Raw genomic sequence first — 26,889 nt, 5'->3', positions numbered from 1 at the left:
TTATTTTAATTATTATTGTTATCATCATGATCATGTGGTTAAAACTTCATTCGTTTCATCTCCCAGCAGGAGTCCTTCTCTGTGGATTTTGCTTGTTCTTCCTATGTAAGTAGAATTTAGAATTTAGAATTTAGAATTTAGAATTTAGAATTTAGAATGTAGAATTTAGAATGTAGGATTTAGAATGTAGAATTTAAAATGTAGAATGTAGAATGTAGAATGTAGAATTTAGAATTTAGAATGTAGAATTTAGACCGTAGAATCATAACTAGGTTAACTGGTGATTCTGAATTTCCTGCAGTGTGTGTTGTTGCTCGTCTCCATGAGGCCCTGTGGCCTGTTGACGTACGTCTAGCAAGTCTGAATCTGCTCTGCAGGTAAATCTTCCCAGACGTGTCTGATCTGTCAGGCAGCCCCGCGGTGGACTGCACATCTGTCCAGGTGTATTCCTGCCTTCCACACTAAAAGACAGCTGGGATAGACCCAGCCGATCCCTGAATAGGAATAAGAAAATGGATGGATGGGTACACAAATACGCTGTATGATTATGATTTATTTTTTTGTTCTTTTACACATAGGACACTAAATTAAGAGACTGCTAAAGAGCAAATTATCAGAATTTACAAGATAATAGAATATCTGCATGTTGTCACATGCACTTAGAGAGTAATAGAGAGTAAAAAAGAGTTTCTATGTTTTAATTGTTCAGAACTTTTAGTGTTGCCGCCGCTGAGTCCATGTCCAGCCCCATCTGGTCCTTTTCTGCATGGAAAGAGAAAAAAGGAGTGTTTCAAACATAAAGTGTCAATATTACAACAGTGAGACTTTCCAAACAAGGAAACATGTGAGAAGGAATATTAGACTATTATGAGAGATGTTTGCTGTTTTTTTTAAATAAATGAGAGATTATTTTCTCTCTATTTATATCTTAAAAGGAGGCTTGAAGTCTTAGTCTTATATTTGTTTGGGTTTTTATTTAAGTGAGCAATTCTATACAACACAGCTACATCATGACTCCTTATTTTAAACCGCTTTCATTTTTTTCTCTGCAAACAGCAAACCTGTATGAGTGAACTGAGGTCGTTTTCTACTGATGCACACTGAGCTGAAGCGTGCGGTCAAAACAGAACCGCTGAATTAATTCAACTGCAGAAATGTGCCAACATTGAAATCCAGATGTGATCCAGGTCTGATTCCAACAAGGAAATCATTTTAAAACATCCCAACCCGATCTGTGTGTGAGACTGCTGTCGGGCCCTCAGGGCCTCATTTACAGGTCAGATAACCACTTGCAGGTATTTAGAGAAAGGTCTAAGCGAAGCCTTGTGAGGAGCGGTGATGAAACGTATGAGAAAACATGACGGTTCTGGTGAAATCTCATGAGACGTTTTGGAGCAGAAACAGAACACGGTGCCGCCCTCGGGGGGGCTTGAGACTGAGAGCGAAAGACGCCTGGCCACCTTCCTCATCCTCAGACCGGGTGTCCGTAGTTCCTGTCGCAGCGCGGGGGGCAGTGAGGGTTCATCCAGTTCTCCATGTTGGTCTCCCGGGCCCGCTGGTCCAGGGCCTGCATGTGCAGCATGTGCTCCTGCGGACACATGGGGGTTTACAGAAAGCGCTGAAACACAAAGACGTGAATAACAACAAAAAGCATGAACGTCCAGCCACGTCTGCACACATGTGAGCCGCTGCTGGAGGACGGGAGGATCCCTGAGTCAGACTGAAACACGCTCAGTCGGCTGCATCTGACTCAACACAGACGGGAACTGCACACATGACTGCAGCTTGTATGTGCATCAAACGTGCAGGAATACCTGACAGGGGTTTATGTTTTACTCCAGTCGGAGCAGAAATGTGAAAGCACTCATCCAGAGACCTTAAAGGGGTTTCCCTCCTCTTACAGTTAGGATTGTCCGCCGTTTAAGCTGAGTTTCAAAGTTTCAAATAGCTTCAGAAAATCTTCAGGTTTATGTTAAATTATAGAACCTTTAAGAGTTTTGGTTTAAATATGTGTTGCTCTAAGGCTTGACCCCCCTGGATGTATCATATTTGACACATGAAGGCTTTTCTCCCACCAGGGGAGTTTTTACCTGCCATAGTTTATGTAGTTGCTCGGGGGTCATGTTCTGGGTCTTTGGAAAGATCCTAGAGATTAATTGCATTGTAATAGACGCTATATAAATAAAATTGAAATAGAACATTTTAATTTTTGAGATCCCTGCACCCCCGTGATACATAAATAAATAAATATAACAAAAATAGAAATATATAGAAACATACATAGGCGCAGTTATAAGTAAAAACATGTTAATTTATAATTAATTTAAACAATAATTTAGAAACTGCTAAAGCCAAAATTTGTTTTTAATTTCAATAGATGTATTTATAACAAACTCAAATAGGAAATGGGATTTTCTGCTTATTATTTCATACGTCAAGCTATAAATGTTCGCTCCTTCACTTGAACTTCAACTCAGCTCTAAACTAACGTTTGAAATCCATTGCACCCATTGGCCCACATCTTTCTTTCTTTATGTTTTAATCTTTTATTTTGGACCATCAGTTTTTTTTTTCCTATTTTACTTTGTCCTAATGATTTTAATTATTTCTTTTATAATTGATTGTTTCTAAAACTCTGCTATATTCTTTTAACTATGAAAAGCATTTTGATTGCTTCTGTATTTGTTCTAAGTAAATCAAGTTTCTTTGCCTTTCCTGAGTGGTTTTCAAAGCACTTCCATCTGTTGCATGCACGTGCACAGAGCTGCATAAATGCTTCATAACGTTATTACTTAATTTGCTGTAAATTCACTGATAAAGAAAAACGTCACATTTCTTGAAGGCCAACTGTGTTGTGAAATATACATTATATTTTTATTCTACTGATGAATTATGGGTAACGAAGAAGGATAGAAATGTTGCAGTATTACTGAGTATAATTGAGTATTTTCAGCCGTGTCAGAGACATTTGCTCCCCCTGACTGGGCCTCACCCTCATGGGCTCGTCGGGGTATCCAGCCTTCATCGGGCGGTCCTGCCTCTTGCTGCGCAGCAGCTGCTTAGCAAACTTTTCCTTGACGACTGGGTTTGCATCTGAGGGGGAAGGAAACAAGCATTTTTATGTAAATGTTTTAATGCTGCAGCATTTCCTTTCAGGTTCATGACCTTTGGATTTTATTCCTTGAGTCAGATGTTCTGAGTGTTGGCCCTGAGTTTAACCTCTGCCCGGATTTTTTAAATCTTATTCTTCTGCACACATAACAGCTGTTTTCTTAGCAGCAGAATATTGGCTAATCAGAGCAGCATTCCTCTCCCTGAAAGCTGCGCTCAGACCTACGAATATCTTTCTCCCCACTATCTGCTGCTGCCTGCCCTGCCTGACCTGATCTGTTGAACTAGTGTCTGTGTGGAGCTGCCGGCTCCCCAGCACCAGCCCCAACGGAGCCGTTCTGGCAAACACTGCTGCTCTCTGCAGAGTGAGGGGTCTCTGTGCCCCTCGCTCCCAACCCAGGCCTGCGTCAGGAGGCCGGCCGAGTAACAAAGTGCCCATTCATCATCCCGGCCTCCCTGGGGAGCCGAGTCCGTGCAGCACGTGACTCCGCCAGGCAGCCAGGGAGGCTCAGCCTTCCTCTGCTGCTGTGAGAACGAAGCCAGTTCTGTCAACACAAGGCCAGAGCTGCTGCTGCTGCTGCTGCTGCTGCTGCTGCGGGGGCCTTCGCAGCAACGTGGCAAAAACACTCCGAGGGATTCCTCAGCTACCTCAGCTAGAAATAGCTTACAAGAGAGGACCTTTTTGGTGATTTATGCAATCATAAAGCAAGCAAAAATAACAGAAACAAACATGAAAATTCACACGCGATTAAATAAAAAGAGCCTAATGTCTAGTGACAAAAATATTGATATTTTAACTATTGCTACAAATCACCCATAAATGCAACTAAATCATGCAAAAGTGTCCAAAACAATCAATATCTCTTTTATAGCATGCATTACTCTTAAAGTTCAGTCCTTATATTACTGTTGGAAAAATAGGGTGACATCCAGGAGGGATGCTTCCAGGAATGAACCTGTAATTTAGTGTGATAATCTGCAGCAGGTAACTTCTCAGATGCTCCTACCTGTCCAGACGGTGAGCACGACTACGCAAAGCAAAAACACCAACAGCTTCTTCATCTTCTTTCTTCCAGTCTCCTGCCCCAGCATTCACTGCTCTGAGGTCCAAAACACAGACCAGAAGGGGTGAAGGGGTAAATTCTCCTCCTCCTCTGGACCTCCTCCCCCTCTGCACCCACACATTCTCACATAAATCCTTTGAGTACAAAGTAAATTATTTAAAACCCTACATGCAGTAATATTTCAGTGTACACTGAGATGTATTTTATATAGGTTCAAATGATTGGTTTAAATAAGAAAAAGCACTGATGGGATTTCCCTGCGAGTCTGTCCTGTTAGGAGTCCCTGTAGGAGCGTGTCCACTAGATGGCAGCGCAAGCGCAGTCTGAAGTATTTATGAGACTTCAGCTTAATAGATCTATTTGTTATCAATTTGCTGTATGTGCAGAACATGTAGAAGAATTGAAATCATCTAGTCTTCAATGACATGCAATTAAAAACATAGAATTGATTAAAATAGAGAATGTTGAGCGACGGTCGTCTCATAATCTGGCCAAGGGATGTACATGTACAATATAAATTAGCTCTTTTTAAATTTGTTGTTTTTCGAGAATGTCTCAAATTTCTAAGTGAAGATTCATGTCCAAAGTTTTCAAAATGTTACATTTATATCTGTCTGACTCACTCATCTATTGTGTTTAACCAATTAACGGCAAATCTCAGCAATCTCAAACTTGGAGATTAATTTAAGGACAACATATTTTGCTTTCTTTTTTTCAAAAGAGGGCCTTAGTAACTCTGTTTCTTAAGGCCTCAAAGAAATGTCCGGGACAGCATTTGGTAAAAATAGCACAAAGTAATTAGGTGCTCCATTTTTATGTGGAAGTTGGAATCATGGAGTTCGGTTAGAAGTGTGAACGTGAACAAAACCTGCACCGTTGGAGGACCACAGGGAGTGCAGGGGTGGAGGGGATCAGGTACTGGGGCCTTCAGGGCCTTCAGGGCCTCCACCCTGCAGCAACGCTTCTACACACATCCACTCTGGCTGTTTAAAAAGAGCAGCCCTGCTCACCTACACTTTTGTTCTTTGTAAATCCCTCCTTCCACTGCACGTCTTCCTTTCTTAATCACTGGTATTTTGAGAGGTGCTATATAAAGCCAAGTAATTATCATTAGCATTATTATAAACTCCTCTCTATACCCTACATTTCACAGTTTATTCCTCTTTTGAAATCAAAGTTAATGTCAAAGTACAGAAACCACAGTTTGATGTTGGGTAGACAGTAACATGAGGAAGTCACATACCAGTAATCCTCTTCTGACATGGTACTTTAATGTCACAGTGCCCCTCGGATCTGACCATCTCACAGAATTACATCTTTCTATATTTAAGAAGGCCCAGTCGAAGTGAGGTTTTGATATGATATGGCTTTTCATACTGGAATCCATTTAGACGCCCAGATATGTGCTCTCAAGCAAAAAAAGAAATACATTTTTTGTCATAATATATATATATATATATATATATATATATATATATATATATATATATATATATATATATATATATATATATATATATATATATATATATATATATATATATATATATATATATATATATATCTCCTTAATAAGGTGATTTATTATTAATGACAGTCAGTATTTAGATCTGTTGATAAATAATGAATGAACTCTTATTTAAGCTTGATAACCAAGTAGATGTTATTACCCTCTCAGCTCTGTAGTTAATAAAGTACAATTACTCTGGGCAGCGTCTGTGACGTACGTGATATGCGTCAATGTGCGTCATTGTTTCCGCCTCTCTTGGTCTCCACTCAATAATCATGTGTTTCCAGAACAGTGTGGGGTTTAATCTATGGTTTAATCATCGTGTTTGCCGGTCCGACCAAGTGTGGCGGCCGTTATTCTCCTTAATGAAATTGTGCACGGTTGTCAGCGCGCGGTGCAGCGCAGGGCGCATGCGCGCTGCGGCCCGCTGCCCTCACGTCGGAGTCATCACAGACTGTAAAGTTGATCAAAGATCATGAATATGTATGAGTATGACTGTCAAAGCCCCTTTTCAGACTGTTAGGGGCACAGAATAATTTGTGAATGGAGAGAAATAAAATTGGTTAACTTCTATGTTGAATTTTAAAATAAAAGAAAACAATCTCACTTCTGACCCTAGCCGTTGTTTTATACTAATTTCAATCCCATAAAAAAACGATTATTGGCTACTCCGTTTGCTGTAGTCTAACAATAAGACATCTCAAGACATTTTAAGGAGAGAAAGCCCCACCAATATCTTTTAAATGACTTAATGGCAACAAGCATGTACTGCTATGTATAGCAGCGAGCGTCTGTGAAATAGACTGCAAGATTGTTTCAATAGTTATTATTTTACCATACATTTTGGATGTTTATTCCAGTGCTCAGGGAAACGCTTCAGCTGTCTGATTTTGACACTGAAACGAGATGTGAAACGGGAGATTCCTCTGTAAATGTCCACCAGCAGCCCTGCAGCTCAGTCTGCGTGGATCTGCTGAAGAATGGACGAAATTTAAATTAAACTAAAAAAAAAATTAAATATGTAAAAACTATTGTCATGTGACTCACTGGTTTCTAAGGAGGGGAAGTGCCTATCATCTGACTTCAAGGTTGGGTCTGTGCGGAACTCATTCAGTTCCTCCATTGTTCACAAGAGGCTGGCTCCAAAAGCGAGTCAAACTACTCAAGTGTTACATTCTCCAGTTTCAGAGTAGAAATTAACACATTTACAGCCTGGTTAAAACTAAAAAAAAAAAAAAAAAAAAAAAACATAACGGGTTTAGATCCAGAACATTAACATTTGTAGGTATGAAATGTTTTCTCAGGAGGGTTAAGAACTGAATAACATAATGTATATCCTTTGAAAACGCATTCAGTAATATACAGCATAATATCAAAAACAATCTGAATATTGATATTGAGTTTAGCACGGATAAAACCATGTCTGACCAGAATTGTTTGGTTTAAACACAATGAAAAAGGTCCAGTGAAGTTTACAGACTGTGGTTCTGATGCATGCTGTATATTCTATTTGCTAAAACTAAAATTAAACGGGGCCTTTAGTGTATATATTCACGTGAAAACAATTAATTGGGCTTTGACATGACTCTGTTTCAAGAGGACTTAATTATTGCTTTGTGTTTGTGTATGATCGCAGCAGAGGAAAGACGCGCTTCCTGTTTGCGCTTTCCTTCACTGATCTGCGCATGCGCGCGGGGATGAATCATTCCCGACTGTTGGGTCGGTACTCTCGTTTCACCAGTTCCCGCGATAACTGGCAGGTACACCATCGCAGCGCCGTCCTCCTGTTTTCCAGGCTTGTGTTTTGCTGACCACATCCTGCCGACGGCCCCGAGCATGAACGCAGCGGCCGGACATGGCGCTGGTGCTGCTGGCCGGTCGTTGAGCTCCCGTTCCCGGTAAGCGCCATGAGCAGCGGCGCGGACGAGGGGGAGGACGGCGGGTCCCGGGACGAGTGGACCCTGCTGCTGTGGACCTGCGTGTCGGTGCTGGTGCCGGTGCTGCTGACCCTGTGGTGCAGCACACAGCGCTCCCGCCGCCAGAGCTTCGTCAAGGACTTCTTCCGCCAGAGCGCGCACGGCTGGCACTACACGGACCTGTTCAACAAGCCCACCTACTGCTGCGTGTGCCAGCAGCACATCCTGCAGGGCGCCTTCTGCGACTGCTGCGGCGCATGCGCAGACGAGCTGTGCCTGCGCAGGGCCGACCGCAGCCTGCAGTGCAAGGAGATCATGGCCCCGTGCAAGGGCCCGCAGGCGGGCCCGCCGCACCGCTGGCTGCGCGGGAACGTGCCGCTGGCCAGCTACTGCGCCGTGTGCGCGCAGCAGTGCGGGACGCAGCCCAAGCTGTGCGACTACAGGTACGCATGCGCGGTGGATGAGTTTACACTGACAGCAGCAGGTCCAGTCCCCTGCACATGTCTGCAGGACTGCATTTTATCACCTCAGAAATATATCTAAAGTAAGATGCTTTCTGTCACAATCAGACTCTGAAAAGCTGGTTCATGCCTTTATCTCCAGTAGATTAGATTATTACAATGCACTTTTTGCAGGACTAACAAAGCAAGTGTTACATAAACTCAAGCTTATTCAAAATGCTGCGGCCAGAATTCTAACAAAAACCAAGAGGTATGAACTAGGGATGGGCGGTATGGACTAAAAAATGTATCACGATAATTTCTGGCATTTATCCCGATAACGATAAAAATTACGATAAAAAAAATACCAATTCAACTCCACCTTTGTAACTATAAATCTATCACCACATTCAGTCTTTGGACCCCCAAAACACTGCTCTAAAAGAATACTAAATGCTACTAAACTACACCAATTAAATTGAATTGATAAAAAACAATTAAATGAGTTACACCTGTACTGCAAAACTGTAATGACTCAGATCCGCCATATTTGTTACACAAACACGTATCAACGGGAATTTATCCTTTTTTCTTGCTAATTTCCTTCCTTCCTTCCTTCCTTCCTTCCTTCCTTCCTTCCTTCCTTTCTTCCTTCACGTACGTTGTGCGTCGATTTAACGCAGAACCATAAATCCGGCTTTACACAAAAACGTCATCAACGGGAATTTATCATTTTTACCGCGAGATGACAAATTCTTACCGTGGAGAATTTTTTTGAGCTTTATCGTGAACGGTAAAATATCGCCCATTCCTAGTATGAACACATCACTCCTGTTTTGTCCTCTCTGCACTGGCTCCCTGTTAAACAAAATATATAGTAAAGTACTTCTTTTTGTCTTTAAATCTATGAATGGCTTAGCTCCCTCCTACATGGTTGACATGCTCACTGAATACATGCCGGACAGATCCCTTAGATCATCAAATAAGAGTCTTCTCATCATACCTAGAATTCACACTAGATCTGCTCATGGTGCTTTCAGTCACTACTACACTCTCTGGAATTCCTTGCCACAGGAACTAAGGTCTGCTCCAATAGTGCCCACTTTCAAAAGCAGACTAAAAACTTACCTTTTTGCACAGACGTTTGACTAAACTCATGGTTGGCTGGGTGATCGCACTTTTGTTAAAATGGAATTATGGTTGTTATTATTGTTTTTTCTCTTGTCATACTCGTTATCTATTTCTGTTATTGTAAACTTGTAATTTTGTTTGTTTATGTATTTTTGAGCACATTGAGTCCATGCTCGTAATGTGAAATGTGCTTTATAAATAAAATTGACTTGACTTGACTTGCACTAGGGTTGCCACCTTTCAGAAATAGAAATAAGAGATGCCCTGATTTCAGCAGCGCCCAAAAAAAGATACATCCCCAAAACTTCTAAACTGCATATAAATGTATTCATTTATATGAAAAAACAAAATGCTTTGATTTAAAGTTTAAAGTGCTTTAATAGCATTGAACTTGCATGACTGTACAGACAGCCAACCATACTATCAACTGAAATATCCTATGCTCCGATGGTAAATATAAATATAGCCTACAGGTGAAGAATATGGTGTAAAAGTTAATTTATTTCAATAATTCAACTTAAAAGGTGAAACTAATATATTACATAGCCTCATTACATGCAATGCAAGATATGTTAAATATTGGTTATAATTTTGGTGATTGAATTGTTTATTGATTTCATAAAATATTCTTTTAGAATATTTCTTTTTTAGATTTTTTTATTTGGGGCTTTCATAAACTGTGAGCCATAATCACCAAAATTATAACAAATAAAGGCTTGAAATACCTCACTTTGAATGTAGTGGGAAATAGTATATTTGTTTCACCTTTAGTTGAATTTACTACGAATTAAGTTTTGAAATATATTCAAATTTTCCAACCTTCACCTGTATATTATGACATCAATAAATAAGAGCATAATATATGTCCGTATTGGTTCAATACGGAACACAACTTTTAATTCCCAATTACGTAACAATTCCGTATTTCAAGGGACGGGTGGCGAACCTACCGTGCACCCATCCCGCTTAATCCGCCTCCAACCTCCTAGAAACGCATCATCTGGCCTCACGTGCACATCTGGATGGCTGCTGTAATCCCTGCTGGTCCTCAGGACCTCCATCCTGCAGCTCCAGGACTCAGAGTACACTGAAACAAATACATCTAAGCGCATGTAAATATAACATATTTAAATCTGTGATATTTAACAATTAAAAATGAAGTTTGTTGCTTTACATGGATACACCTAGTTTTGAACTTAATCTGCATTTTTTTCAAAAAACAAGACATTGTGCATTTTTTCCTTAACCAGCAGTATTTCTGTAATCCCAGGCAATCTTTTCATTTACACACAAACAACAAGCAATGATCTTGTTGTATTTACCTTTCCTTTAACAATTTTAATCTATTGGGCAGATTGACCAACGTTTAGATGAAACATGCTTTATTTGTTTTATGTAGAACACAACAGTAAAAAATATCTTGCTTGATCTACTTTAAAAAAAATGAAGGCGACTTTTTCGCATGAGATTTTTATGTAGATCAAGAAAGACCAGTCTTTGTATAAACTACTAAATTTTTAGTATGTACAAAATTAATTTGCAAGTAAAGTCAACTTAATTTTTGCAAGTAAATTCAACTTAATTTATTATTTTCCTTTTTTTAATTCGTATTTTTTCCCTTTTTTTCCTTTTTCTTCTTTTTTTTCTCTTTTTTCTTTTTTTCTCTTTTTAAAATCAACTTAATTTTGATAAATAAAGTAAACTTAACACAATTAAGTTGATTGTACTTGCAAAGTGTATTATTCACATACATAAAATTAAGTAGTTTATACAAATGTCTTGATCTACATAATAATCTCATGCAAAAAGTTGACTATTTTTTTTAAGTAGACCAAGCACAATATTTGTATCAGTGATAGACCAGCATGACACAGGTCGCCACGGCTACTGCTTCCTTCAGCAGCAGGGGTTCTCACAATCTTTAATTCCTAAAAAGTTTAGATGCGAAATGTAAATGAAAACAGAAGGAAATTAGTTTTTGTTTATCGCATAAACCCAAATTATGTTCAAAACAGAACATGGACAACATCACAGATGTTAGCGGTGAGACAGTTTACTATTAAAAAAAGGCTGAGTTTGAATGACATGTAAGAAAACGTTGGTACATGGGTAACAAAATGAGATTAAAAAAAGAAACACCTAGAGATAACATCTTGTTAACCTAATGCAACTAATTAGGTTAACAGATCAGTCACATGACTAGGTAGAAGAGTGTGTTAGATATGTTCCTCTGGCGACAGTGGCAAAGACAAAATCTTATCTACGGTGCATAAATCCTAGAGACATGGAGACTTTAGATTAATGAAAGTGCAGAGGTGAACACGCTTAAAATCCATGTTGGATTATAGTTCAGCTGGCTCATGATGGGGAGAGTGCACATCTAATATTGAAGGCCATAAAGGTTTTAATGCAACATACACTCAGAAAATCATGTTTCAGGGAAGGTCTTGCATTTTTCAGCAAGACAATAAAAACATAACACAGTTGTAGAATTGAAATTATTTGGAAATAAGAAATAGAGCAAAGAAATGGAAGTTTTGAGGAGGTTAAATCCCGTTTTGGAGAAGAACAAGGCAAGTTTATTTGTATAGCACAATTCAACACAAGGTAATTCAAAGTGCTTTACATCAACATTAAAAGCAGAAAGACACAATTAAACAGTAAATAACAAATACAATTATAAGAAAAGAGGTACAATAATAAAAAGCACAAGTTCTTAAAAAGTGAGGGCAGTAGAGTAGAGCAGGTAAGTATTTAGTTTAAGAGTACGCTTGAGTAAACAGTAATGTTTTTAGGCCTGATTTAAAGGAGCTGACAGTTGCAGCAGACCTCAGGTCAAAAGGAAGTTTGTTCCACCGGTGAGGAGCAGAATAACTGAACGCTGCCTCACCTTGCTCGGTTCTGGTTCTGGAACCACAACAAACCAGATCCAGATGAAGCTCAGGGGTCTGGGAGCTTCATAGGAACTAACAGATCCAGCATGTATTTTGGTCCAAGACCATTCAGGTCTTTGTAGACCAGCAGTAAGATTTTAAACTATATTCTTTGACTCACTGGAAGCCAGTGTAGTGATTTCATGACCGGTGTAATGTGGTCCAGTTTCCTGGTGTTTGTAAGGACTCTGGCGGGACAACATTCATCTCCCAAACGACTCCAGACCCGGCTCTAATCAGTCTTGTTGTTCCTTTTGAGATGGGTTTATTTGGGGATTGTCTGATTGTACATGGATGGTTGTTTGAAGCTGTGCCCCTCCTGCAGGTGTGTGTGGTGTCAGACCACGGTTCACGACGACTGCATGGACAGCCTGCCGGACCCGGACGTGTGTGACCTGGGCGAGTTCCACGGCCTCATCATCCCCCCCCAGTACCTGTACCGCGTCAACAAGCTGCGGCGCCGCCACCCTGACGAGTACGCCAAGGTGCTGGCCCGGTTCCCCGCGCACGCACACGGAGGTTTATAGTTTTATTTGGAGCCCCATTAGCTGCAGCAAAACTGCAGCTATTCTTCCTGGGGTCCGACACATAATACACAGCACATTACAACAAAAAATAAAGAGCAAACCTAAAGAGCTAGTATATAAAAAAAGAAAGGAAAAATAAAAAGTAATTACGTTTAACATTTAGATATAAATAAAAACAATACATATTCATACATTTTATAACATCAACAAATTCAAACAATGTATAGTTATCAGTTTGCACCAATAACCATTTTTAATAAATATTAATTTTATTTATATTATATCCCTATATATATATATATATATATATATATATATATATATATATATATATATATATATATATATATATATATATATATAATTAGTGTGTACACATACCCATATACTATCTACATTATTTATTGATTTAATAATGATTAATTGTTTTATATGTATCTATTCAAGAGATGTTTCTTTACTAACAATTTGAATTCTTTTATGTTAATAGTTTGCTTGAAGTGCTTGAGAAGTGGGTTCCATGCAGACGTAGCTCTGCACATCACCGTTCTTTTACCATAGTCTTTATTTTTGGCAGTGAAAAGTTACCTCTGAGAGCATGTCTTGTGCTGTAGCTATGATTTTCTGAACTGTAACATAATTGTATGTATAGAACTTGCAGGGTTTTTGATATGGATACATTTCTTACAAATATTAATAAAGAATAAAGTCATCTTTCTGTTACAATGAACCAGCGGAGGTGTCGTTGGGAGCGGGAGTAAGACGGCTGTGTGCCTGTGTCTCTGCAGCTGGCGGCGTCCTGCGGCAGCGGCTGGACTCCGGTGCTGGTCCTGGCCAACACGCGCAGCGGCAACAACATGGGAGAAGCTCTGCTGGGGGAGTTTCGCAGCGTGCTCAACCCTGTGCAGGTCAGCCCCCCCTCACGTCCAAACGTGCCCCCCACCAGCAGCTGCGCTCCGTTCTGATTAGGGCTGGGGATCCATTCAAATGTCAAGAATCGATTTGATTCCGATTCTTAAGATTCAAAATCGATTATCAAGATTTGATTCGATCCGATTTGATTCCGATATTGATTTGGGTTAGTGTTATTAAAACTGTTTTTTGAGCTTTTGCATGAATGATATGACTGTAGTTCTGCAACATATTACTACTAGTATTATATTGAGATTCAACAGCAAGTATTGCAGCTAATGATGCTGTAAGGACCAATCACCTCCCAGAATGCTGATAGAACTGCTTTCAGAAACATCGTCGGGCAGAATTATCAAACAGATCCAGGGTAGCAATCAGAGACGTATGAAATTGGTTTTATTTTTTCCCACATTCCGTCTTATTTTTTTCCATTTTTGGTCTATTTCGGTTTTTAATTTTTGAGAATTTGGTTTTTTAGCATTTTATGCACATAGTATATAAAGTAATGAAATATAGACAATTTATGCAATTATAACTGAAAACTTTAATGTTTTCCTACCTTTAAACATATTTAAAGGCAAAAACATGGAACTAGTTATTCTCCTATCCAACAAAAAATTCCTTTTTTGTGGGGCATAAACAAAAAAATACCAAAAGTTGTAATATAATGAGGAAAAAGAAAATTGATCTTTATACATACGATCGATTTTTAGGAATTACGGTAATATGAGAATCGATTTAGAATAGAAAAATCGATTTTTTTTCAACACAGGCCTAGTTCTGATGGGGGTCCCCGTTCTCTCTCCAGGTGTTCGACCTGTCCCAGCTGTCTCCATCCAAGGCCCTCCAGCTGTGCACCCTGCTGCCCCCCGGCAGCGTGCGGGTGCTGGTGTGTGGAGGGGACGGCACCGTGGGCTGGGTGCTCGACGCCATCGACTCCATGAAGCTGAAGGTGAGCCATGCATCGGCTTTGAGAGGGTTTTTATATTTAACTCTGTAGTTTTTAAGTGTTTCCTGTTGTTTTTGTCAGCCTGTCTCAATTTTAGTTTTAGTCTAGCTATCATTTTAGTTTTTATTAGTTTTAGTCACGTTCATTCTCCTTTTAGTCGTGTCAAGTTTCAGTCGACTAAAACTCTGAGCATTTTAGTCTTATTTTAGTCAGAATTGTCCAGGACCATTTTAGTCTAGTTTTAGTCAAAGATTGTATTTAGCCAAACCCATTTTGCAATTCAAACAAGGTTATCTTATTATTATATTATTGTTACCTTATAGACTCAAGAATACATTCATTCCAGATACACAAGACTCTAATTTGAGTTTACAACATATTTATTTTTCCGCATTTCTCTCCGTCTTTTCCTTTTTTGACGACACATTCGGTTTTCTTTTCCACGTCTATGTAGGAAAGTGTATCCAAAGATGGTCTCTTCTTCTTCTTCTCCCAGCCCCAGAAAAGATCCCCGCGTTTCTCTATGTATGTAGAGAAACATACATAGAGAAACGTGTTTTTAATGGACGTGAACCTAGAGCTCTGCGTTAACGGCATCAGCCTCTAACTCTGCAGCTGCATCTTCTGGATCTGATTCCCCGCTGCAGCGACTGAGATTGAGGACGTGACGTAACCCAGAACTAAACCAGAGGAAACTACTGAAAACATGGATGTTAAGGATCTTTGTTAGAACATTTTGTCTCGGCACATTTAACATAGTTTTAATTTTTAATCTACATTTTAGTCTAGTTTTTATTCGTCTACGATATTGCTTTATATATTTAATTATCGCTATCTTCACATGGCCATTATTATTGTCTCGTCTGGTCTCGTTTTCCTCAGGTGATAAAGGTTCGTTGACGATGATATTTAGCCCTAATTTTCATTGACGAAAGCAACTTTAGTGCCAACATCAGTATTCTGTGTGTGTTGCACTGCTTCTTTCTTTGTCACCCCCTTCTCCCCTTCACCTGTTAGATGTTCCAAAATATAAAAACCTGCCACCTTTCTTTGCCAGGGTCAAGACCAGTTCATCCCCCGGGTGACCATCCTCCCCCTGGGAACAGGAAACGACCTCTCCAACACTCTGGGCTGGGGGGCCGGCTACGCCGGGGAGATTCCCGTGGAGCAGGTCCTCCGGAACATCCTGGACGCAGAGGTGGTCAAGATGGACAGGTGAGGCGGCAGCACGACAGGGACTCCACCAGTCTAAAAGCAGCTCTGATTCATCAGACCTGGACTACTAAGAAGTCTTAGCCTTCAGGTGTTCACATGAGGGTGGTGGTTCCTTATCCTCCTTCAGCAACAAGAACAAGCATGTGAACTTCTCCCGGCAGCAGCGGCTCCAAGCAAGCCAAGTCAGACCTGCATAACGTTTTCAAGGGTCTATCATTGACATGCTTGGTTTGTTTTTCCTCTAAAAGCCAAACCAAACCTCAGCATTACGTCTTTCCATGTCATCCAGTGTTGAACCTCTCGTTACTGAGCTTCTGTAGAAGTTCATGGTTCTCAAAGGATGCAGATAACTGTGTTTTTCCTTAAATTAAACAAAAGGAAAGATGTTTGTAGATGCTTCAACACTTGTGTATTAGTTGGCATTCCTGTCCAACCGTGTGCAGATAAACTACTCTTGTTTATGTTGCCAGAGGCCTCCTAAACCACACCTCCAAACACACTGAATGTAATGTTTAATTTACACAGACTTTAGGTGCACAAACTAGTGACTGCAGTGATTTATTAGTCTGTGGGCGTCTTGACCTTCTGCTCCATCACTTTGAATATTTAGTGGTGAGTTCAGTACAGCCAGAATCCACTATAACTGTGTGATCGCGTTAATGTTGTGTTTGTCTATTATTGTGACTAAGATGAAGATCCAATCCACATCTCACCAGTATTGTTTAAAAAAAGCAAAACAAGTATGGAGAAGACTTTGGATCAGTTCTGAGGATTAGAGAAAAAATATTTCACGAGTTTTAAATGTGGTGTTGTGATTCTGGTTCTGGTAATAGCAACGATAATGATTTTCAGGTGGAAAGTCCAGGTCGCTTCAAAAGGCCTCTACTTTCGTAAACCAAAGGTGAGTCTCATCTCTTTAGACTTAGATCAATATTCCCCCTCCTGTTTTGCGACCCACGACCCGCCACTAAAGAGCGCTCGTCTGCCCCTCAGGTTCTGTCCATGAACAACTACTTCTCCGTGGGGCCCGACGCTCTGATGGCGCTCAACTTCCACGCCCACCGCGAGAAAACGCCCTCCTTCTTTTCCAGCCGCATCATTAACAAGGTCTGAACGCTCCATTTGAATACACAAATTCTTGGTTTGGATTTTCCTCTGAAAGCAGGACCAGCAGCTCCGCCTCGCCGGCTCATTCACCGTCTTCTCTTCCCCCCAGGCTGTGTACTTCTTGTACGGCACCAAAGACTGTTTAGTGCAGGAATGTAAAGATCTGGATAAGAGGATTGAGGTACGGTAAACTCGGACATGTGATGCAGCCTCGTGCCAGTCCAGCACGTGCATGTCTGTAATCAGGTTTATGTGTAATTCTTGACATTTCCCTGCAAACAGTCGCAGAGTTAAACAGACAAATTACACAGTAAGCATTAGATGAAAAACACATGATGGAAATGCTTATTTGTTGCATTTCCCAATAAAACTAGAATGTTTGGCATTGATTAAAGCACTCCAATAATATGTTTACATTCAACTTCAGGGGAGTCGGGTCTGCTGTTTGCTCTCCTTAAATGAGACATATAATGCACTTGTTTAAATGACTGACACAGTTTATTGAGATCTTAATGAAATGTCTGACACACTTTGGTCAAAACAACAGAGATTCAGTAATAAAAACCTGCTTTTAAACCAGTAACCTGGTTTTAGGGGTGGAGTCTAACATGTGTCTCCGCCCCCGTCTGTGAGGTCTTCCTCTTTGGAAATAGACAGGAAAAATACAGAAAATGAACTTGGGTGTAAATAAAGGTGGAGAAGCTGCACACTTCTGCTCTGACCTGCATCTGTGACGTCACTAAGCTGCAAATCAGACTGAGGACTGGAGGTTGTTGTTTTGAGTTGGTGAACATTTCAGAAACCTAAATCTCAAGCACAGGATAATTATATATTTTTTCACATGAGCCCTGTCTTTAAGTCTTAATGCTAAATTGAGTTATGTAAATGATTAATTGAGGTTTCCACAACCCCAGTTTCCAATATTGTCTAAATTGCAGATAAAGAGATTGCAATCATTTACAAATACTTAAAACTTTACAGTTTATTCAAAATAGTACAAAGGGAACACCGACAAATCGTGTCGGTCGGTGTGATAAAAGATAAGAGAGTATATTTTGGACCTTAACTTCGCCTTTGATGCAGTTAATCGCAGCATCTCATTAAACAAGACCTTTGGGATTTCAGGGATCTGATGTTGCTGACTGTTCAAGTGTTTAAATGGGTTAATGTCAAAGGCTACAGGCCTGCCTTGTGGGGTCCCTCAGGGCTCTGCTTTAGGCCCTATGCTTTTTTGATTGTATATTTTTCCCCCCAGTATAGCTACTATATAGAGTTTAGTATGATTTTTGTAGCATCTCAGAAGGTTGTTATGCTGATGATATTCTTTACTGCTTCTATAAAGAGTGAGATTTATATATTGTTTGACTTTTATTTCTTTCTCATTTAGATTAATTTATAACCCACTGGTTATAATTAAAAAAAGATTGTTTTCAGATTGTGTAAACTACAGCAATAAAGGTCAAACCTTGCATCCAGATCTAAAGCACATAAAATCATCTTCTGGTCATGTTAGCAGGGTTGTTGTTTCTATCACGTTGACATTTAACAGTGGAGAAAGGTTCAGCCTATCCTGCTCCCAACTCTTATAAGATATTAAAAAGCTTTATCTTGTTTAATTTGGGGGTGTATATTGTTATCAGATATGTCTAATACTCTATTAGTTTTATATGTACACAGGTTAACAGTTTCAGAAAATGGGCAGGATTTGAAGAGTTGAGTTTGTTTGTTGGTCCCCAGCTGGAGTTGGACGGGGAGCGGGTGGCGCTGCCCAGTCTGGAGGGAATCATCGTCTGTAACATCGGCTACTGGGGTGGAGGCTGCAGACTCTGGGACGGGATGGGAGACGAACCCTGCCCCCCGACTCGGTAAGACCTGCCGCTGGTGAGGTTGTACACTGACGGTTTGTTCATGAACAATGACTACGTTTACATGCAGTCAAAATTGGGGTTATTGCTAATATTCCGGTTACTGAAACATTCGGAATATTCCATTTACATGCGTGAGCAAACAGGGTTTTCCCTGTATACATGGTAATTAATCATTCGGGATATCTGGATCAAACCAGCGACGCGCGGAGAACGTGATGACTCAATTACCGCCATTTCCGCTTCTTCTTCCTGTATCCAAATTCAAAACAAATGCTGCTTTGTGCAACTTCTTGTAAATCTCACTATCCCGGTACTTTCTACCGTCTACAAATGCAGAAATGTTCATATCCTTCATCACATTTATGAAGTGATTAGTCTCCTCCTGGTCTTGGTTTCTCCGTGTTTATAAGAACTTCCTGAACTCAAAAGACCAGGATTCCTTGTGAACAGAGCATGCGCAGAAAAAAAATTCCTGTTCCGTTTGATGGGGATATCCCGTTTGGTGTTTACATGACCCAATATTCAGATTTTAAAAGGAGTAACCCAGGGGTCATATTCAGGTTTTTAAAAACCAGAATATGAGCAAATTCGGGTTATTCAAAGGAGTTATTGGTGTTTACATGGCCGTGCAAATTCAGGTTATTGCCAATATTCGGGTTTTAAAAGGGTTATTGATGCATGGAAACACAGTCATAGTCAAACCACCATCAGATGTGAGCAGAATTCTTATTGTTTTAAAGCCTTTCTATTCATTTAAATGTGTTTTTATATTAGTTGTTTGCTGTTACTATGGTAACTAAAAGTGCCTTTTCGTCCCCCCCCAGGCTGGATGATGGTCTGCTGGAGGTCGTGGGCGTGTTTGGCTCCTTCCATTGTGCTCAGATCCAGGTCAAGCTGGCCAACCCTGTGCGTCTTGGGCAGGCGCACACCGTCAGGGTAATAACACACACGCACACACGCACACACGCACACACACACACACACACACGTGCACAGGCCTGCCACGCAGCTTCCTGTTTACTTCATTAAGTGGGTGTGGAGAGGGAAGACAAGCAGGGAATGAAATGGCCTCCATGCAGCAGCTGAGAATCTAATTTGAACTAATCTGATTGAGCTTGTGCTGTTCGCCTCCTGCATGCGCTCATTTTTCCTGCTGGCCGTCTCTGCTCTGGATCTGATCATGTCAAACTCTTCAGTAAAAATCCACTGTAGCATTAATAATTACAAAAAATGCTTCTGAAGATGCAGAAAAAACAGATATACTGAGACTTGAGTGCTCTCAACAGGCTCTTGACTGATAACTAAAATAGTGAGAGGACGGCTGTGGTTCCTTTTTATTCCTTTTTATTTTATTCTGTTTTTTGCTTTTACTGATTAGGAAAATCCTGCAGTTATTCTTCAAAGTGTGAGTGGTAGTTAGGAGAGTTAGAAACATGAGGTAAATGTCTGCAGGAACGGTTGACTCAGATCCTACATATTCAACCTCATTTACAGAAAAATAGATTTTCCTCTTAAACCAAACATTCAGCTTGCTACTTCAGAGTAAAACTACCAACTTGTTCAAGCATTTAAACAAAAAATATACCCCAGAGCCATGTACGACAGATGTGTGGCTAAAATGTAGTCAGACAAGCCAAAGGCCGGGATCATCGACCAAAATGTTTGAAAGTGTCGCTCCTTACGACTGCAGTTTAAAACAGGACATTTAAATCCTTCTGACAATAACCTCAGCTAAAGATGTGGTGCCAGCGCGGTGACCGGGCCTGAGTTCACGGCATTGATAGACGGTACAGATGCTGCATTTGTTCTGACTGAGTACACAAGAGTAAAAGACACAATGCTGAAGTTAGTTTCTGAATCACAGTGAGACGAGGCCTCGGACCAGAACCCGTCAGAAGACACGATACTTAAACTGCTCAAACCAGGATTAAATTAACCCTGGGAACCGTTGAATTTCTTTTATTATTCCATTTGTGAAAATCTTAAATATTCAATTCCTCTGTTTTTATTCATGCCAATATTAAATATTTTGTAAAATTTGATTTAAAAAAAAAAACAAACATACAAAAAAATTAGGTCTTTCAAATTCGTATTACCTTAATTGTTCTGTCAGTGTAAACTTTGTCTCTGTGTTTGTGGTTTTGAAGTAACTTTCTAGATAAAACATTAGTGATATTATTATTATTATTATTATTATTATTATTATTATTATTAGTCTGTAGATTGTATTTACTGGCTCAATTAAAATATGCAAGACTTAAAACAAAGATGCCCAGTCTTTGGAAGAAAAAGGTTATACTAAATGTATATAATATTGTGTTAATATTAAAATCATCCATTAGGTTTTATTGAAGAAAACAAGTCGTATATTAAATCGCAATATTGGGTAGAAAAATGGCAATGATATTATTTTCCAAAATCGTATATTTTTGTCTGTTTTTACACATCAGCGTTACAGTCTCTTTTCAATACTTTATTTCCTCATAATCAGGAAGATTTTGCATTTAAAACGTAGTCCGATAGACCTTATTGCCACCAGTTTTATTTTTGACCTGTAAAGCATTTTAAAAGATTTTAAGATTTGATGAAGCAAATAAAAATAATTTCTTTGTAGTGGGTCTTAGCACCAGTCAAAACTCAGATGAACATCTTTTCTTTTTCATCGTGCCATTTTTGGTTTAACAAGCATGTCAAGTAAAAACAAAGAACCACACGGGTGTGATGCCCAGGATTTAAGAGCGCTGCCGCAGCCGGGCGCCACTTGTACCCATCGGCCTCAGCAGGAGGAGCAGATGTTTGGGCGGTTTACTGCTCGCCAGCACTCACAAGTCTAACAGTTCCAAGATCAAAAGACAAACACTGGTTTTAGAGGAGCAATTGAGCCATCAGTAAGTCCCTTAGTTACTGTTGCTATGCTGCTCAGTGTGGCAGTGTTTTTACAGTTTTAAAGGTGGGACTTCCTGCATGGAAAACCTTGTCTCCAGACACATTTTTGACATAAAAACACCTACTCCCGGGACTTAAATACGCCCCGGAGAGATACAGGATGTACAAACTCTTGTTAGGGTTCAGTTAGAGGTGAGCTTACAGATCACAGAGCAGGCATCTTACCACATCCACATCAACACTGCTCATGCTTCGCAGGGTGGGATTAAATTACTTTTAATTAGTTTGATTTTAAAAAGGCATAACTTTACATTAACTGTGCTACAAACCTTCACACCTAGTCCAGCAAGTGAAGTTATATCACTACATAACCTCAGGTCTTCTATCAGCCACACACCACTAGATTTAGAGTTGTAACTTTGCGTCTGGTGGTTGGTAACTGCTTAGTCTGAGGAAATCTCATCCCAATTAATGGGAACTGGTCGTAACGCGAGATGGTGAATATCTAAGATATCTAAGGAACTGAGTAACTGCTGGGGACGTTAGCAGGATTCATGAAGGCATTTCTGCTTTGATTTACCTGAGAATAAATGTAGACATCCTTGTTGATCTTCTGGATGTTATATTGATCCAAAGCAGACATTAAGCTTTGTTATGTTTGGATTTAGGAAACAGAAAATAAACCCTCCGGGAATACCTGGAGTTAGTAAGTACCCAGATACACTGTTGGACAACAACAACACTTTGGCATAAACTCCATAAAACAGTTGAGAGTTCAGTAGGGGTGGGTGTGGCCAAGGACCTCACGATAGCATATACGTCACAATACTTATACAATATTGCAATATCCAAATTTTACGATATATTGTGTTGTTATGCATCTTAATATCTGAGTTGCACGTACATCACATTATAGTGATAATTCATGGGACAAACTGAGTCAAAACAATGTAATTGAAATTATCCATGCCATTTTATTATAACTATACAAGCTAAAGTTTGCATGTTTTTCACATTATTTACATAATGTGAAATTAAAATTAACATTATTATTCAAGCCCATGGATACAATAAAGTCACACTTACAACCCATCTGAAACATGATTTATTATTTGAGGGGGGAAAAAATTAATATAGTGATATATTGCAATATAGATAATTTTGCCCAAGCCTAGATTTCAGGATCTTCCAGTGTTTTTTATGGAGCTGAAAGCTCAGGTTCCTGTACAACTGATAATCCAACAAAAACCGTCTCATCTGTGCTGGAGGCGCTGCACATCAACCAGGAGAAGGTCATAAACTGTTTCAAGTTGGAATTCAAGGTTGTTCAGTAAGAAAGATAATCTACATGCAGCCAATCGCCCTGGAGCGGACGATTTACCCCGAAATCAGAGCGTTCAATGCTCCGAAAAATGGACAAAACCCAGGGATTTCAATTGAATTTTGATTTATATAGCGTCTATTACAACAGAAGTTGTATCTAGGATCTTTCCAGAGACCCAGAACATGATCCCCGAGCAATTATTACATAAACATAACAAACAATGGCAGGTAAAACCATTTATTAGGGCCCGAGCACTGACAGTGCCAAGGCCCTATTGTATCTGTAGGAGTTCTCGTTTTTTTAATTCATTTTTATTTTCCTCGTTTTTATTTTTCCGATGAAAGGAGGGCCTTTTTTCCCCCCTAAACGTGCCCCAAAAGTCACCAAATTTTGCACACAAGCCAGGCCTGGCGAAAAATGTGATATTTAATGGTTTGCATTAATGGGTGTGACCTAATGGCTCAACAGCGCTCCCTAGAAAACTTTGTGCTTCAAGCCCCACAATACGGTTTGACGTACATGCACGAAAATCACACAACTTAAAGAAAAGTCTCTTGGCGTCATGGCCGAAACCCAACAGGAAGTTTTGAATTAATCGTGTTTTTGGCGCAATTTATGCCATTTCTTCAGCCGCTTCTTCACCCGAACCGTAACGTGCACCCAGGTGTGTTATACATCAAAATGTGCGTCTCGATCCTGCGATGATGGGCATTACTTTTCTCAGTCAAAAGCGTTACCGTGACGACGCTAGACGCCAAAAAGCGCGCGCCCCCTTGATCTGGTTGGTCCATATTTGATAGATCCTACTTTCTGCCATAACTTTTGAATAGTTTGACATAGAGAGTCGTGGATGGTGTAATTTCTGATATGTTTATGATGATAAGTTGAGTTTTATGTGAACAGCAAAGGCACTTTTTATAATATTAATGACCTAGGAATGTGGGGGGAACCCGGGGGGTGGCCATGAGTGCGAGGACTCGTTCATTGCTGCTTGCAGCTTTAATTTATTATTAAACTTTTGATGTGGTTGAATTTGATGTCGTAGTCATGGTAACAGTGTGGCTTTAGAAAACAACAGAACACACTTGAGAAGTAAACAAAATGCAGTAACTACTGATGTCATCAGCTGTGGGCGGTCGTACTAAAGCGCGGGGGGTTTACTCTTCCTCCTCCAGCTGGTTCTGAAGACGTCCACGATGCCGATGCAGGTGGACGGGGAGCCGTGGGCCCAGGGCCCCTGCACCATCACCATCACCCACAAGACGCAGGCGTTCATGCTGTACCACAGCGCGGAGCAGACGGACGACGACGACGAGGAGTCCAGCGTCTCCGAGGCGGAGAGCCCCACGCCGCACGACTCGCCCCGGCCCGCGGGGCCGGACTCTGACACCATGTGACCCGCCGTTCGCCTCACTCTCTCCCCTGAGTTTGTTTGATCCATCGTTTCTTTTAGTTGCTCTCCCCTCCAGCTCTTTTAACTCCTAACACGCAATCAAGTTTTTCTGTGCAATACGTTTTCAGAGAGCTCCTATAGTTTGGAGTTCTGCCTCAACCTTCAGGTCCCTCAGAGCTCAGGCACTCCCCGCCCAGGCAGCCAGGAATATGTTGGAGAAAGACTGCTGTTTATTTGCACTGATCCTTTGTGCCATAGCGCCTGTAGTTGACTGTATTGTATTTATTATAGTGTATTTCCAGAGGAATGCCCAGTGCAGCCCTGCAGGTATCGGAAAGCCATTCTTGACATGCTTCCCAGGTCCAACCCACTCCTTGAAAGCCATGTTTAAATCCACAGCAGGTGGTGAAGCTGGAAACTCTCAGAACAGCGCTGTTACATGATGGTTGTGGAAGTCTAGCGGATGCCACATACCTTCTTTTCCCACCAAAGTACGGCCAATCAGAGCGGTGTGCATAAAATATCTGCTCAAATTCTTTCTTTCTTTCTTTCGTTTTTAGTTTTTACTCTCTCGGCTTTCTCAAAGTCAGCTTTGGTCCCGTCTGAACCTCAGCAAAGTGTTGTCGATCACTGGATGTTAACGTTGCCTGATTCGTCGAGAAGTGTGTGACGTATTTGAGGATCATCTTTGGCTTTATATGAAATCTTTAGTTTATCCTCCGCTTCACCGAGTTCCTCCTGTTTACATATGTTGTTGCACTGTTTGAAGCCCCACGGCGTCGCTCGCCTACGTGTACCCTTGATGTTACTGCCGCCAGCCCAGCCTCCTGCTGAGATTATACTTGTTAGTTTAAAGATGTTGGAGTAGTTCACTTGCATCTCATCCATATGTGCTATGCCTCATCGTCACCACAAGGTGGCACACTGATGACAGTATTTCAACTCAAACCACTACAGGTGGGATATTTACAGCATCCGTTGCATGTGTAGCTTCCAGGTGACGTGGATCTACCTGTTTTACTGACTGACTTGCACCTACAAGGCCATCCGGACCCACCTTTTACCCACAACCGTGTCACAAAGGTCTTTTAATGAGAACCTGAAGCAGACTTTGCCTCAAAATGATACACCTTCCTCACAACAAACCTCGCGGTTTCATCACCACGTTTGTTTGGGAAATGTGCAGCTGCCCAATATTACCTTTTACCTTGTTTAACCCATGTTTACCAGAGGAGTGTGTGAGTGTGTGAGTGTGTGAGTGTGTGAGTGTGTGAGTGTGTGAGTGTGTGAGTGTGTGAGTGTGTGAGTGTGTGAGTGTGTGCGTGTGTGCGTGTGTGCGTGTGTGTGTGAATTGCAGTGAATTTACTCAACTGTATCAAAGGTTACATGGCTCTCCCTCTGGTTTCAAAACATTCAACAACTGTTTTCTAGAAAGATTTGGACTGATTCCCTGTGATAGTGATGGCTGAGTGAGGTCGACTGTAAAGCCAGAGAAGCAGGCTGCACAAAGCGAACCATGCAACCGTTTCCTGCCAGAGTTCCTGTCGTCCTTCGGGGTGCAGGGTGAGGAGATCAGTGACTTCTGCACTCAAAAACTCAAAATCTTAATAAGAATATTTGTCTCATTTCTAGTTAAAATGTCTCATTTTTAGTAAAAAAAAATCTCATTACACTTAAAACAAGACTCATCACTGGAAAAAACAACATTTTTCACCTGTTTCAAGTAGATTTTTACTTAAAATAAGTAGAAAAATCTGCCAGTGGAACAAGATTTTTTGCTTGTAATGAGAAGATAAATCTTGTCCCACTGGCAGATTTTTCTACTTATTTCAAGTGAAAATTTACTTGAAACAGGTGAAAATTGTCAAATAAGTTATTTTGACTCTTAATGACTCTTGTTTTAAAATTTTAACTTTTAAATAACATTTGAATTAGAAATAAGACAAATATTCCTGGTAAGATTGAGTTTTTGCAGTGTGGTGCAGGTTCTGGTTTCGCTGACCTCGCTTTGTGCCGTCTCTGATCTATCAGGAAACGTTTATTTAAACCTTTATTTATCAGCCAAAATATGAAAAGCTATCGTACCGTGTGCCCTTTTTTAGCTGCTTCAGTGTTTGATGGTGTGGTCTACCTAAAGGCTTTGATTACTAATGATTGTATATTTAAACTTGTCTGCATATAGTCCTGCTCAACAGTTCAGAGAGTTTGATATAGTCTGCAGGAAACTAGATCAGAATTTTGACTACATTATTATCCCCATCCCCAAGCCCTCTCTGCCCTCTGCTTTAAAAAATAAAAAAGTGACTATATTTGGGAAAAGATGAGCCATTAGTGTGGCTTATTTGAATATCAATCATTTTAAACGTGGCTGTTTACAAAAAGGTGAAAAGAACTGATTTAGATTGAAATGAATGTACAAAGGTGGTGGTAAGAATTTTAAGACATTCCCATAAATATTTTCATATATAAGCTCGGTTGTCTGCGTCTTGATTTAATCATAAAAGAGTTGATGACTGTTGGGAAAGACATCAGTCGCAGGTTGGAGGTGAGAGGTCGGAGCAGCAGCCGTTCACCAGGTAAACTCTGAGCTCCTGAACAGCAGA

At 40.3% G+C, this 26,889-nt stretch overlaps 2 protein-coding genes across 2 annotated transcripts; one reads left to right on the top strand and one right to left on the bottom strand.

The window, feature by feature from the left end:
• Positions 1 to 535: 535 nt before the first annotated feature.
• c1h17orf67 (chromosome 1 C17orf67 homolog) lies at positions 536 to 4,264 on the bottom strand. The gene is made up of 4 exons (XM_061733098.1): positions 4,119 to 4,264; positions 2,993 to 3,093; positions 1,461 to 1,588; positions 536 to 762 (listed from the first exon to the last, which is right to left on the bottom strand). The coding sequence occupies exons 1-3, from the start codon at positions 4,201 to 4,203 to the stop codon at positions 1,472 to 1,474; spliced, it is 303 nt and encodes a 100-aa protein (XP_061589082.1). The 5' UTR covers positions 4,204 to 4,264; the 3' UTR covers positions 536 to 762; positions 1,461 to 1,471.
• A 3,174-nt stretch (positions 4,265 to 7,438) lies between these two features.
• Positions 7,439 to 24,827, top strand: dgke (diacylglycerol kinase, epsilon). The gene is made up of 11 exons (XM_061724692.1): positions 7,439 to 8,044; positions 12,431 to 12,590; positions 13,421 to 13,540; positions 14,353 to 14,496; positions 15,551 to 15,708; positions 16,561 to 16,609; positions 16,702 to 16,815; positions 16,925 to 16,996; positions 18,553 to 18,680; positions 19,508 to 19,619; positions 24,069 to 24,827. The coding sequence occupies exons 1-11, from the start codon at positions 7,593 to 7,595 to the stop codon at positions 24,288 to 24,290; spliced, it is 1,731 nt and encodes a 576-aa protein (XP_061580676.1). The 5' UTR covers positions 7,439 to 7,592; the 3' UTR covers positions 24,291 to 24,827.
• The last annotated feature ends 2,062 nt before the right edge of the window (positions 24,828 to 26,889 follow it).

Source organism: Cololabis saira, chromosome 1, assembly GCF_033807715.1.
Source record: "Cololabis saira isolate AMF1-May2022 chromosome 1, fColSai1.1, whole genome shotgun sequence".
Classification (NCBI taxonomy): domain Eukaryota; kingdom Metazoa; phylum Chordata; class Actinopteri; order Beloniformes; family Belonidae; genus Cololabis; species Cololabis saira.
Note: the sequence above shows the minus strand (reverse complement) of the source record. Positions and strands in the feature narration are given on the sequence as shown.

What these genes read in the sequence shown, in the direction of transcription:
- dgke (XM_061724692.1), top strand. Translation starts at nt 7,593, where the DNA reads ATGAGCAGCGGCGCGGACGAGGGGGAGGACGGCGGGTCCCGGGACGAG. An exon ending in TCTACTTTCGTAAACCAAAG is followed by an intron (nt 16,610 to 16,701) that starts GTGAGTCTCATC and finishes TCTGCCCCTCAG; the next exon opens with GTTCTGTCCATGAACAACTA. An exon ending in GGCAGGCGCACACCGTCAGG is followed by an intron (nt 19,620 to 24,068) that starts GTAATAACACAC and finishes TTCCTCCTCCAG; the next exon opens with CTGGTTCTGAAGACGTCCAC.
- c1h17orf67 (XM_061733098.1), bottom strand. Translation starts at nt 4,203, where the DNA reads ATGCTGGGGCAGGAGACTGGAAGAAAGAAGATGAAGAAGCTGTTGGTG. An exon ending in CGTGCTCACCGTCTGGACAG is followed by an intron (nt 3,094 to 4,118) that starts GTAGGAGCATCT and finishes CTTCCCCCTCAG; the next exon opens with ATGCAAACCCAGTCGTCAAG. An exon ending in ACCCCGACGAGCCCATGAGG is followed by an intron (nt 1,589 to 2,992) that starts GTGAGGCCCAGT and finishes ATGTGTCCGCAG; the next exon opens with GAGCACATGCTGCACATGCA.